The sequence below is a fragment of the Perna viridis genome, chromosome 5 (assembly GCF_037379345.1).
Source record: "Perna viridis isolate PV_CMFRI_1.1 ecotype Kerala chromosome 5, ASM3737934v1, whole genome shotgun sequence".
NCBI classification, from domain to species: domain Eukaryota; kingdom Metazoa; phylum Mollusca; class Bivalvia; order Mytilida; family Mytilidae; genus Perna; species Perna viridis.
The window spans coordinates 25,954,030-25,966,411 of record NC_142449.1 but is presented as its reverse complement, the minus strand read 5'-3'; the positions used below and the strand labels follow the sequence as shown (position 1 = coordinate 25,966,411).

General features: G+C 32.4%; 2 protein-coding genes across 8 annotated transcripts in view; one reads left to right on the top strand and one right to left on the bottom strand.

The window, feature by feature from the left end:
• The window catches only part of LOC148616843 (uncharacterized), a 37,783-nt gene extending 29,423 nt beyond the window's left edge, over positions 1 to 8,360 (top strand). For 4 of the 7 annotated variants that reach the window (XM_088583967.1, XM_088583966.1, XM_088583964.1 and 1 more), the window contains exon 2: positions 6,844 to 8,360. In XM_088583967.1, coding sequence (XP_088440093.1) covers positions 7,171 to 8,328 — 1,158 coding nt within the window. In that variant the 5' untranslated portion in view covers positions 6,844 to 7,170 and the 3' untranslated portion in view covers positions 8,329 to 8,360. Of the gene's footprint in view, positions 1 to 5,474; positions 5,674 to 6,843 lie in introns of all 7 variants that reach the window. The other 3 variants (XM_088583965.1, XM_088583963.1, XM_088583962.1) reach the window with 1 other exon arrangement.
• The window catches only part of LOC148616842 (ATP-dependent RNA helicase DDX1-like), a 206,856-nt gene that overhangs the window by 118,391 nt on the left and 76,083 nt on the right, over positions 1 to 12,382 (bottom strand). The window lies entirely within an intron of this gene.

Here is a 12,382-nt window from a genome sequence, read left to right as displayed (position 1 = left end):
TAGGTTTATACTAATGGCTGCTTAGATGTTATATTGTTTGGGATTCAATGATTTCCTGACAATGTACTGTCACATAATTAATCACCTAAATGAAATAATAATCTGTTATAAAAGACTAATATGATTTAAGGCTTTGCTTATGATGGGCAGTGCTACTTGTACTCAAATTAAATTGAAATGAACCACTTTGTTGTCATATCCCTGATGTCTTGACCAACAGGAGCATGTGAGACTCCCTATATCACTTGATGTATGTCTGTGTGAAAAGTTCGAACAATCACTTAAAAAATAATGTCACTTCTGACTGAAAGATTTTGAGTATGTGTACTGCCCAAAGCTTGAATGATGCAAGAAACTTCCTTGAACTCAGACACCAAACTTCAAAGTATAAATTGTTGTAAAAGATAGAGTTTTCTCCAATAGCAAAAAAGCTCAAGCTTACGACCACTAGCACTATTAAGTACAGATATTAGACTTTATGTTAGCTTTTAATTATCTTAGCATGGTCACAAAATGCCCAATTTCTCTTTAAACTTGTCATTCATACAAAAGATTCAAAGACTCTCTACATTCGAGTAATTATTTTGTCCTGTCAATATCTTAGCAACTAGCATAATTGATAAAACAGAAACCCAAAAAGTGATTTTATGCTATAAAATTCATCTGTGTTGTGTCCAATCCTTTTGACATTTATCCCGAGTCTTTGAAACCCTACGATATACATTTGAGATCCAAAAAAAAATCAAAATGCAATTTGTGAGCTATTTTTACCCAGTCATGATGCAACTGAACACAATAGCAGCAAGTTATATACAGTGGCAGTGGAAAGTATTTATACACTGAATATAGGTTTTCCAATTTAATGAACTTCATCACGTTTTACATGCAATATCTCTTATCCTTGACTCAGACTGAATACCTCCTATTCATATCTAAAGTTACACCAGAAAGCATTCCCATTCATCATCTATGGCTTCCACTTCTAGACAAACGATCTTGTCAAATTGGACCATTTAACATTCAAACAATGTTTACATAGCAAAAGAAGCAGATTTTATGTGTCCTAGACTAGATAATTGAGTTTTACAGATTGGCATCAAATCAAAACGAATTATTACCTTATGAGCTTAAGAAACAAAAATCAAATCAACAATAATGTCTTGTTGCAAAGATATAAAATCCTTATTTGTTATATGCCAAGGATTATGATATCAACTAATTTGTTAAATGATAGCTATTCACTGTCGGAGGTATTTTTCAAATGGCAACTTGTCAGGAAAAACCAATTTCAGTAAAATATAAAGAATCAATTTTAGTAGGATTTATGACTCCCACGAGTGAGGTATGGATTAATAAGGCAAACTGTATTCCTGTTATTCCGATGTTATGTTTTAATCACCGGTGATTAATTCTCGCCCTAATGCCGTAGCTTTTATGGTTGTGAACATAACTTGCTTCCTTTTGTGATTACGAAGATTTAGTGCATAGCCATTACATGCCTACAGAATTAGACAGCTAGGCAACAAATCTGTAATCAGAAAAACATTCTTGTAGTATCAGTCTGTATCCCAATGAAGTGTTTTATAAATATTATAAAACCAAATCATCGCTATTAAAGCAAAAAAAAAGAAAAAGGATAAAATATTAAATTGGGGGCTGCAACATCAACGTCTATCTTTAATTATAAATTCAGAAATAAGACATTGATAGCTTTCAAAACTTAAGAACCCTTAAAATACAAATAGAATATAACATTTGTTTTTTCTTATCACAGGTTATCTCTGAGAACAGCCAGAGAGCTTGCTTGTGGGTTTATATGAGTGGAGAGGGTGCTATAGCCTGAATTATGAAAAAAAAAATGTTCATAATTGTTAATCATACATATGAAAACCAAAACATCTTTAAAATTCGAATAAGTGGACATACAAAAATTAAATGAGGTGACCATAGTCGAAGGAGAGGACCATCCAATCTTGCCAAAAAAATCTATCTTTCCTCTTGATGGCTGCAAAATTCAAAATGTTATCAATTATCTTTTCAACATATGAAGGGCAACTGAACTTATATTTTTATCTTTGTTTACATCGACGGATCTTAAAATATCTGCTTCATCATAGTTCCACAGGATGGTGGTTTTGTTTGTAATCATTTATTTCCTTAACAAACAGATCAACAGGGCTTATCACATAAACTTCCCGGAAATTGATGGTGAAGCCCCAAAATCAATCAGTAGGCTTTCTGGATAAGAATAGACAACATTGTGATACTGAGTAATTATATATTGACCGATTTCCTAATCTGTAATTGATGTGCAACGAAAGGTGACATTGGTTACACTGTCCTGTAGAATTCCACAAATTCGAAAATTATGTCTTACAATTTTTGTTTTACTTGTACTGCTAATTCAGCAATTGAAAATATAAATAAAGCTCATTGTATGTCTTATCAACACAATCTGACTTTTGCAGCAATCAAGGAATGAAGGTAATATATTTCTAAAAAAAAAGGGGGGGTTAAAGGTCAGGGACCTATCTTTTAACTAAGAAATGAAAAGTTTGGGAACAATGAAAAAATGAAAGGAAGCTTCGTTCCATTACACAAAAGATATTCAAAATCTTTTATTTTTTGTTATTGTACAAGTCGAACATTTGGGAAGACAGTATACCTTTCCAAAAATTTAAGTATCAGCCTTTCTAAAAATCAAACAGGAGGTGATTCATGCATGTCAAAAACCCAATTAATTCAGTTTTATTTCTTGTTCAGAAACAGTTACTGATCATATAATCAGTCTTAGTTTTTGATTTGGTTGTCATGGTTTTGAGATAAAAATCATATAGATTGTACATGAAATATGCACTTTGCAGGAGTTATTGTTCTTGATTTGGCTTGATTTGGTTGATTTTAGTGGGAGATGAATGTATGATTTTCTAAAAAGTGCAGATCTGAATGCAGAAAAGATTGTTGTTATGTGAAAGTATAGTGTATGTAGACTGAAAAAGCATTGTTTGGTTGGTTTTTCTTGACCATGAATCACTTTACCATTGGCAGTGTCTGAATTTTATGTGAACTGGTACAAAATACTCCATACTTGAAATTCTGTAGAGACCATATTTTCATAGAAATAACTGCAGCACATATAGTACTTTTATACATATTTGGTACCTGTTTTAAACATGGCTTTACTAAAAGAATTTAAAAAAATTCAGAAATTCAATTTAAAGAAGCAAGTCTTTTACATCAAGGAACTTCTTTACCTTTGCCTGCAGTAACCATCAGAAATGAATATAGTTTTTGAAAATTATGCTTTAATACATCTTGCAAAGGAATAGGAAAATTAATCTCTACATAACTGGCCTTCAGTATATAGACAATATGGAAAAGTAATGTTCTCTTTTACAGACAACAAAAGTTTTATCAATGTACATTCTAAAAGCAGATATCATGTGAATGATTAATCATTTACCATTTAGTGAAGTCAGATGTACTTAAAACATTTTTTTCTGAACTAAGTCATTAAAGGAATATAATTGCTAACTGGGAATTACAACCTGTTAAATAGTTAACTGTGGGGGATAAAGTCAGTCATCCTTAGTTTGAATAGCCATTACTTGATCAAACTGGATAACAGTCTAGTGCTCTAAGCCACTGTACCCCTAGATAGCTTCAATAAAAAAAACACTTTAAATGAGATTCAACTTAACCTCATTAGGATGAAAAATATCCAGCTTTGGGTACTTTTCCCCAATTCACCCATTTGATGTACTACTACTGAGATTACTCAATATTGATGGCAGACTTCCTTGTCAAATATTACATTTTATCAATGACTTGAATTATCTTGTTTTGTAGACCATTTTCTGCACATCAATCCAGATGTGACTGTCTAGATTATCCAAAAAAATTATTGTTTAGATTCCACGTGATAATAGTACTTATTGATTTCCATTTCTAAATAGTTTCTATTTGTATACCTGAGTTTTAATAGTTCTTCAATATTGCACAGAATAATTACTTTTTAATGATAAATGTATATGCCCCCTTTTATCAGCTTTACTTGAATCAAAACAAGTTCTAATAAAAGGAGACTTAAGTACAACATTTTGACTATAATTGAATGTTTGTAAGTTATTAATATAATGATCAAAACACAGCTGTGGAGCTGCATATTACATTGAGATAAATTGAAAAAAAAAACAAACAAAAACAAAAAAACAAAAAAACGGTAGTACATGTACTTTAATTTGAAGTTTTTAGTAATGTTACTCAAACTTGCCCAGATTTTTCACTATCAAAACAATCATGTTCATCTTTGGGATTTCCAAAATTTGGCATATTCACTCTCTCTGTGATATGCCAATTTGCAGTTTCCAAATTCGCCTCAATTCTTTTCAACTTAGTTACATTTCACTCCAAACTTAGCCCTAAATCATACAAAAAATGTCAAATATAGGCAATCCCTAACATCCTCATTATAAAACCTTCTATAAAAATACTAATAACTATAATGCATTGTCAATGAACAAAATTACAATCTTTGAGAAATAGTGTCGAGGTGACATCCTCGCTTACCACCAGCTCCAACAGAGATGTTTCCTTCTTCCCATTCAATGACATTTTAATACCATGAATTACAAACCTTTACGTCCTCAACAAGTCAGAAAACAACCAATATATCAGTAGTTTATTGAATTTCCTAAAGTTATCAGGCTAATGTCCTTATTTGAATATCCATCACCTTTCTTCACTTCCTTCACCAAAAACAGCGTGACCAGAAGTTTAATATACTTTGGTAATGTTAGTTATTGGTTCAGAAGGATGTACAAAATTGTATTTTTAGTAAAGAACACGAGTTGCACACATTGTCATGCTAGGTAACCCCCGTCCCCCCACAAACTTGCACTGGAAGTTTATCAGACAGCAACCAAAATCTCTTACAACTATATAAAGCCACATACCAAATTTGAAACTGGACTATCCATTAGAGGCAAAGACAACTGCAACAAAATTTAAATGAAAGGATGGACGGATGGAAGGAAAGAAAGATGGATAGTTTTATTCCAATATACCACCACCTTATGGTGTAGGGGTATAATATCTACCCTTTCCATCATTCATTGTGTGACTGAAGCTATAGAAATCATAGAGCTTACCCTTTTGAAATCAACACAAGAAGCATACCTAATACATTGATTGATTGACTACAGTAACATCCATAGTTAGTGATTCAAGCATTTTAGGGTAACAGGATAATCAAAAAAACAAACCCTACTAAGTACTTACCCAGCCAATTGTCCAACTTATTAAAAAGTCATCAATGTGAATTAATTTGAAATCATGACATTATTGTCAGACAACAAATTTAACATTTATGACTTTTTATGAATTATAAGGTCAGATACATAATAATCAAGAAATGTCAAACTATTTAGATCAATCATTCTGACCAAGAACAAACCATTGTTACCACTTTACAGCACTCATGTTTTAATGGAGAAGTCAAGGCCATTACTTGAAGTCTTTGGAATGAAAATTGGCTGAGTACTGAATCCATGAATTCTAGTTTCCACTAGACCACTGAGGCAACTTTCAATAGATGCAGAGTAGGTAACAACTGGATTAAAGCACCATAAAAACATTGGTATTAATGACTAGACTTCAGGAGGTAGACCTATGGTAAGGGATATAACTCTTGAAATCAGTGATATGTTTGTATTATATTCAATTTCATTAAAGCCTATCAAGTTTTCATTTGAAACAGAATGAAATCAGTACAAGTTACTTTGATGCTTACATGAGATTTATGTAAAATAGTGAAAACAAATGTTCCAATGATTCATAAGAATTAAGAATGTTTAATTCGTTCAAGCTCAGTGTGTACGAACTTAAAACTCGGTGCATGTTGTTTCAGATTTCTTTAAATATATTAATTTTTGTATACATAATTTTCTTGTAAAATCAAGGCAATGCTAGAACTTTTGGATTAAAATATATCAGAATCTCACCACTGCCTTTTGAGGTGGCAAGAAAGAACCAGTAAATGAGACTGGAATGAGAACCAGTATAGTAATAATCATGGATCCAACACTAAAATCAAGAAAACAGACAAAATACCATAATATAATACAAATTAACTAAAAGATATGACACAGAAACAATAGAATGAATGAACAACTTGGCCTGGTTTTCATATAAAAAAAAATATTGAAACGATTCATTTGTTAGATGGAATTTTAAGTTGAAAAAGGATATGAGGAAATCTCATTCTGAGAATCTTTATAAAAACCTGCCCTAGACTTCACCAAAATCTATGAGTACGGATCAGGTGCACTGGTAAGGTAACCATCCCCTCTCCTAGAGTAGAACGTTTCAATACCAGTATTTTTCTTGAAAGCCTATTATTTGCAATAAAATCTTCTTGCTGACAATTTCCCCTTAAATCTTGTCTCCATAAACATTCCATAACAATGTAAATTATTTGATTGCACTCTTAACGAGATAAACCTAATTAACAGCAGCATATAACCAATAGCACTTTGTACTACAATAATAGATTTCCACATATATATACTGAGGAAAATGACCAGGACTTCTAGTTCTTGATTTACATGGTAGTAATTACACAGTTTCTAACAACAACAAATGAATAAAAACAAGACATTGTTAAGGATTACTACATGAGCAACTGGAATAATACTAGAAATAAAGAGGAAGCCAAATGATTCAATACACACCGTAAACCAACTTAATGAATACTGACATTTTGGAGGTTTTGTTGATTAAAAAGCATATTGTCTAATGATATATTGGTTTGAACTCCAATAACTTTTCATTCTATATTTGCAGAATACCTTTGGCAAATCAACTCAGACAGGAATGCTTAATTGACAACTGCATCAAAAACCCAAAGAAGGAATCAGATTGAACCATTAATTTTCTGAAATAACACTGCTTTGTTCCGTGGAATTTATAGACAGGACTTTTAAAGACTACTACCTATTTCTTCTGTAATGTGATTTCACAGCGGCATGTCTTAAATTCAAACGCATTTGTATAAAAACTGTTTTGTCATGCGGGACCCACAGCACCAAAAGTCAATATACTAGTCACATTTGAATAATTATGAAATTCATTTGTAATTAAAACAAATCTATTTTAAGAAATGAGAACAAAATGTGGTTGAATACAAGTTATGAAAGTATGGCCAATGCAACAAACGCTACAGGTAATTCTACAGATGTGAATGACAACGGCAGCCTCATTATCATAGGGGTGCTCAAAGATGAGTATTTACCAGAGCCAGATGATATGCCTGACGTTCACAAACTGGATACGATGCTGAACACCTGGGTACCCCCGATTCTCATTATTTTAGGATCCATAGGTAATATACTGACGATCTTAGTTATGAGGCGTCCCCCATTCTGCCATTATTCTATAAGTTTCTACATAGCAGCCTATGCCTTCACAAGCCTACTTACACTGTACCTATTCTTAGGATCTGAATGGGTAGCATTTATTGCTAAAGTGAAAACAATAGACAACCAGTCGGACTGGTTATGTCGACTATGGCAATTCATAAGCCGTGCCATAACATATTCTAGTATTTGGTTTGTGGTGGCCATGACAATAGATCGCTATATAATCATTTGGCAATCAAAACACGTACCCAGTATGTGCACAATATTTATGGCAAAGTTTGTGGCTGTTATTATAATGGTTGGACTAGTGGTTATCAGTATCCATGCCATGTGGCTCTATGAACTAATGGGTCAGTGTTATTTCTTCCACAATGAGGATTTGCACGCAGTGATTTGGCCCTGGATGTCTGCAAGTTTTTATTCTTTTATCCCACTCACTTTGATTTTCATTTTTGATGTTTTGATACTGACCGGATTGTGCCTGAAACGACCAGCAAAAAGCAGACACAATGAACAGCTACCAATGGTGTTGACATACACAACACTGGTGTTATCTATGGTCTATTTCATATTTGTAATTCCACCAACAGTTATTAATGTTGTTGACAGTACATTTCCACCATCTTGGCTACATGATCGTAAATTTAGGATACAGCTTGCAAAAGCAAGGATTATCAGTCACTTCATTGCCACAGGAAATACTGTGACAATTTTCTATATTTGCCTTTTCTTCTCAAGAACTTTCAGAACTGAATTAACTGGGTATTTCCGTGATTTAATGGATAAAATCCGAGGAAGTTGGTGTTTTCAGCACAGAAGAAGGATTTATGAACTACAAGCTGGCTCAAACAGTAGCGCTGCTACTCAAGTAGAAACTGTAGATAACTGTACTGAGACGACCCCACTATAGTCTGTTTCAAATATGTATCATATACATAAATAAAAATATACATATATTTATTCACAGTTTTAACAGAAATAGTTAAATGTAGTTATGAATGTTTAAAAGCTAAATAACTCAAAATTATAATGACTCATTCTGGACTGCTTAATGAGTGGGGCTATATTGCTTCACATTGACCATCCATCAGTCAAATACAGAAAAAAGGAAATACAAAGTCCTTTTTAAAAGTTATAACCATAAATTCAAATCTCTGCAGAAAGAATATGAAATAATCCAAACACAGGGAAATGCAAGAACAATCTTTGTCCATTAACCTTTTCTTACATTCTCATATAGGGCAGGAAGAGACTAAGTGAAATTAAACGCTAAGTAAACTCACCAAGTGAAACTACCTTCTAGCAATAGTTTGAATGTATACCTTTAAAACTATTGGATTATCTGCCTTTCACACCACTTAGGGGTAAATATTTTGCTTTGTGCGCAAAATTGAAATCATGTGCAACCTTTGAAAAATTTCATGAAAATTCACAAAGATGTTGACGAGAAGTTTCACTTACAATACACATCATAGAAACTACTGAACTAATATATTGACAGAGTGTGTATCTTACATCAACCAAAAAAAAAATTGTTATCAAGGGATAACATAAAAACTAAAATCAAGACAAACCACAGTTAGACAAATATTCACGATTAAAATATGGAGACAAGAATTAGAGACAGAAATAAGACAAGGAAAAAAAGGTATCCAAGCTTCACATAGACCTAAAACATCAAAAATCTCTTAGTTGGAGTGTTCTCCTTGCAAGCATCTCACATAAACTTTCATTTTATTCCTATACACCCATGGCAAATAGACAATAGAATAAAAATTATTCTTCAGTCTCATCAAAATCCATTGAGTGGTTAAGGAGATGTTCTTCTTAGGAGATGTAATTTAAGCCATTAAGTAGGATTACTTCCACTTACAGGGATCTTAATAATAATGATCCAACCTCACACACCTAAACACAATGCTCAACCTTCCTGTAAGTTTCATCAAAGATCATATACATACAGCAATTATAGGAAAGTTGTCATTTTGAGAGGTGAACATGTACAAGCCTCAAGTTGGATTATCTCTCCATACCGGAAGCAGAAAAAAAACAAAAACTTTTACTCTTACATATAGCAAACAATAATATTATATGATAAACAGTAAAAAATAAAATTTTACAATATATGGCAATCCATAATTGATAGCTAAAAACAATAATATTTTTAGATAAATGGCAAACATATTATAATATTCTATTGTAGATGGCATACAATAATATATGACAATATACAATACATTTTTAGATTGCATACAATAATATTCTACGATATATGTCAATATATAAGAGATGGCAAACAATATTGTTCACTTTTAATGGCATACAATAACACAATAATATTCTACTATATATAGCATTATACAAAGATGGCAAACAACATTCTACACTTTATGGCATACAATAGTACAATAATATTCTAAAATAAATGGAAAACAATAATATTCTACAACAGATGGCCAGCAATAATGTTCTGAGAGGAAACTAAGGGAGTAAAAGAAAATTACATACTACTTCCTTGTTTGACATAGTAACATAATGGGACTTCTGTAGTTCAGTATAATCTATGGCAATTACGCTATTGTCTAGAACTTACATTTGCATATAATCTTTACTGGTCAATAAAATGGAATCCTTAGCTTATAGCTGAAAAGTCATTAAGATGCAGAAGACTAATCTTATGACGTGATAGACAAATAAATGAAGAAAATTATTATCATAAAATCAGGATGCTGTACTTTAACAAACACTGTTAACACAAATGCTGGCCTTTTCTGGAGAAAAATAATTTAAATAAATATCATGACTCGTTTAGACGACTGGGGTTCATTTATATTCGTTAAACCAAATAAAGCAATAGACATTAGACAAAAGTTCATAAAAATTTCTGGTTTTAAAAACTTTATAGGTAAGCTGGTTTTGGTAGCACGCACTTGTCTGTGTTTGAACAGTGAAATTAATTAATATAAATGGTGAACATACAGTTAAACAAAATCCCCCCATTTTGGAAGGAATATCGTCTTTTAAAGCAAAAATTTTAAGTGAGCTCACATCAAAAGGAGGAAACAATTCACAAAAGGTTCACAAAAATTTGTGACAGCATTTTTTAATTATTGTGTGACGTGTAAACAATGGATAGATGGACAGACACAAGAATACCACACTACTTCTAGTCTAGATAGACAGACACAAGCATACTATAATACTTTTAGTCTAGATGGGCAGACACAAGCATACTATAATACTTCTAGTCTAGATAGACAGACACAAGAATATCATACTACTTTTAGTCTAGATGGGCAGACACAAGAATGCCATACTACTTCTAGTCTAGATTGACAGACACAAGCATACTATAATACTTCCAGCCTAGATAGACAGGCACAAGCATACTATAATACTTCCAGCCTAGATAGACAGGCACAAGCATACTATAATACTTTTAGTCTAGATGCACAGACACAAGAATACCATAATACTTTCAGTCTAGTTGGACAGACACAAGAATGCCATACTATTCCCAGTCTAGATAGGCAGGCACATGAATACTGGGCAAAGGCTTTGAGATTGGAGGACAATAACCAAATTTTTTTTTGCCATACTTCTATTATTCATTTTATTATGTCAAGGTATACATAAATATATATATTTTTTTACCCCATAGCATCGATCAATCCTAGTGACGATTGGGGTGATTCATTTCTTGCATGTAGATACAAAATTAGCAGCTCAGGGAAAATGATTACTGAGAAAATAAGAGCTGCTGTCAACTAAATGATGAAGATATATGAAGATTCGTTTGGTGATAATTTCTTATGCAAACCTGAAAAATTCCTGTAAACGGTATAAATTTGATAATTTATCTTCTACAAATATGCTTAATGAGAAAAATGCTTCCCATGTGTAAATGAGTTAGACGAGCTGAATATTCTATTGTCATGCAAGGATGTTATATAGAGCAAAACCTAGAATTGTTTATTCTTATTTATGGTATGATATAATAGTGTGACACACTTAATAATTTATAGGTCAGAAAGTTAATGCAAAACAGTTGTCAATGACTTTCATTTTTTTTTTAACATCAACATGTGCTCTAACATTACTGAACCATACTTTGATATTCAACCAACACTCTAAACAATATCTATTATGAAGCAGTACCCTTTAGTAAGAAATGTCTGCTCCTTCAATTATTCTAACTTTCCTTGTCACAGGTGTGGATCCAAGGCCTGGCGTACCGGGCGTATGCCCCCCTAAATTGGTAAGAAAAAAATTCTTTACCGCAAGTTTCACCCTCATAATATTTTTTGCCTTGCTTTGCACTGCATTTAATTCAATTAACACCCCCCTAAACTCAAATCCTAGATCCGCCCCTGTGTCAGGTATTGTCTTGTAATTAAACAAAGTGGAAATTAGCAAAACTCCGAAAAAAATATGCTGTAAAAAAAATTACTGCAATGGTAAAATTGTGATTTGGAAAAAAGGAAATCCGCTGATACTGACAAATATCAAGACTGACATTAAAGCCTTTAGTGAAACTTGACTGGAGATTAAATATAGGAAGGCAAGCACTCAGAAACCTGATTCTAGAATGTAATTCATTTACTATACAATGCACATATTCGTAGAAGAAAAATTGCATTGAAGATGACCGTCGATGCAATTAATGAAGCAAAAATATGATTTTATTAAGTAAAGAGCAATGACCTTTACTTCAGTCAAATAGCAGTAGAATTAAACAAAATTTTCAAAAACCAGAAATATGTATACAACTAAAGAGTTGGTACTGATATGGCTGTAATTAAAGAAATTTAATTGGCATGTTCACAAAAACCATTACATCCACATTTGCATTCTTTAGAAAAGTCAATTTCCTGTGCCCCAAAAAAGTGGCCCCCCTGACTAATTTATATGAAAAATCAATCCCATCTTTCCAGTTTAAGCTTTAAACCATTCACCAAAGTTTG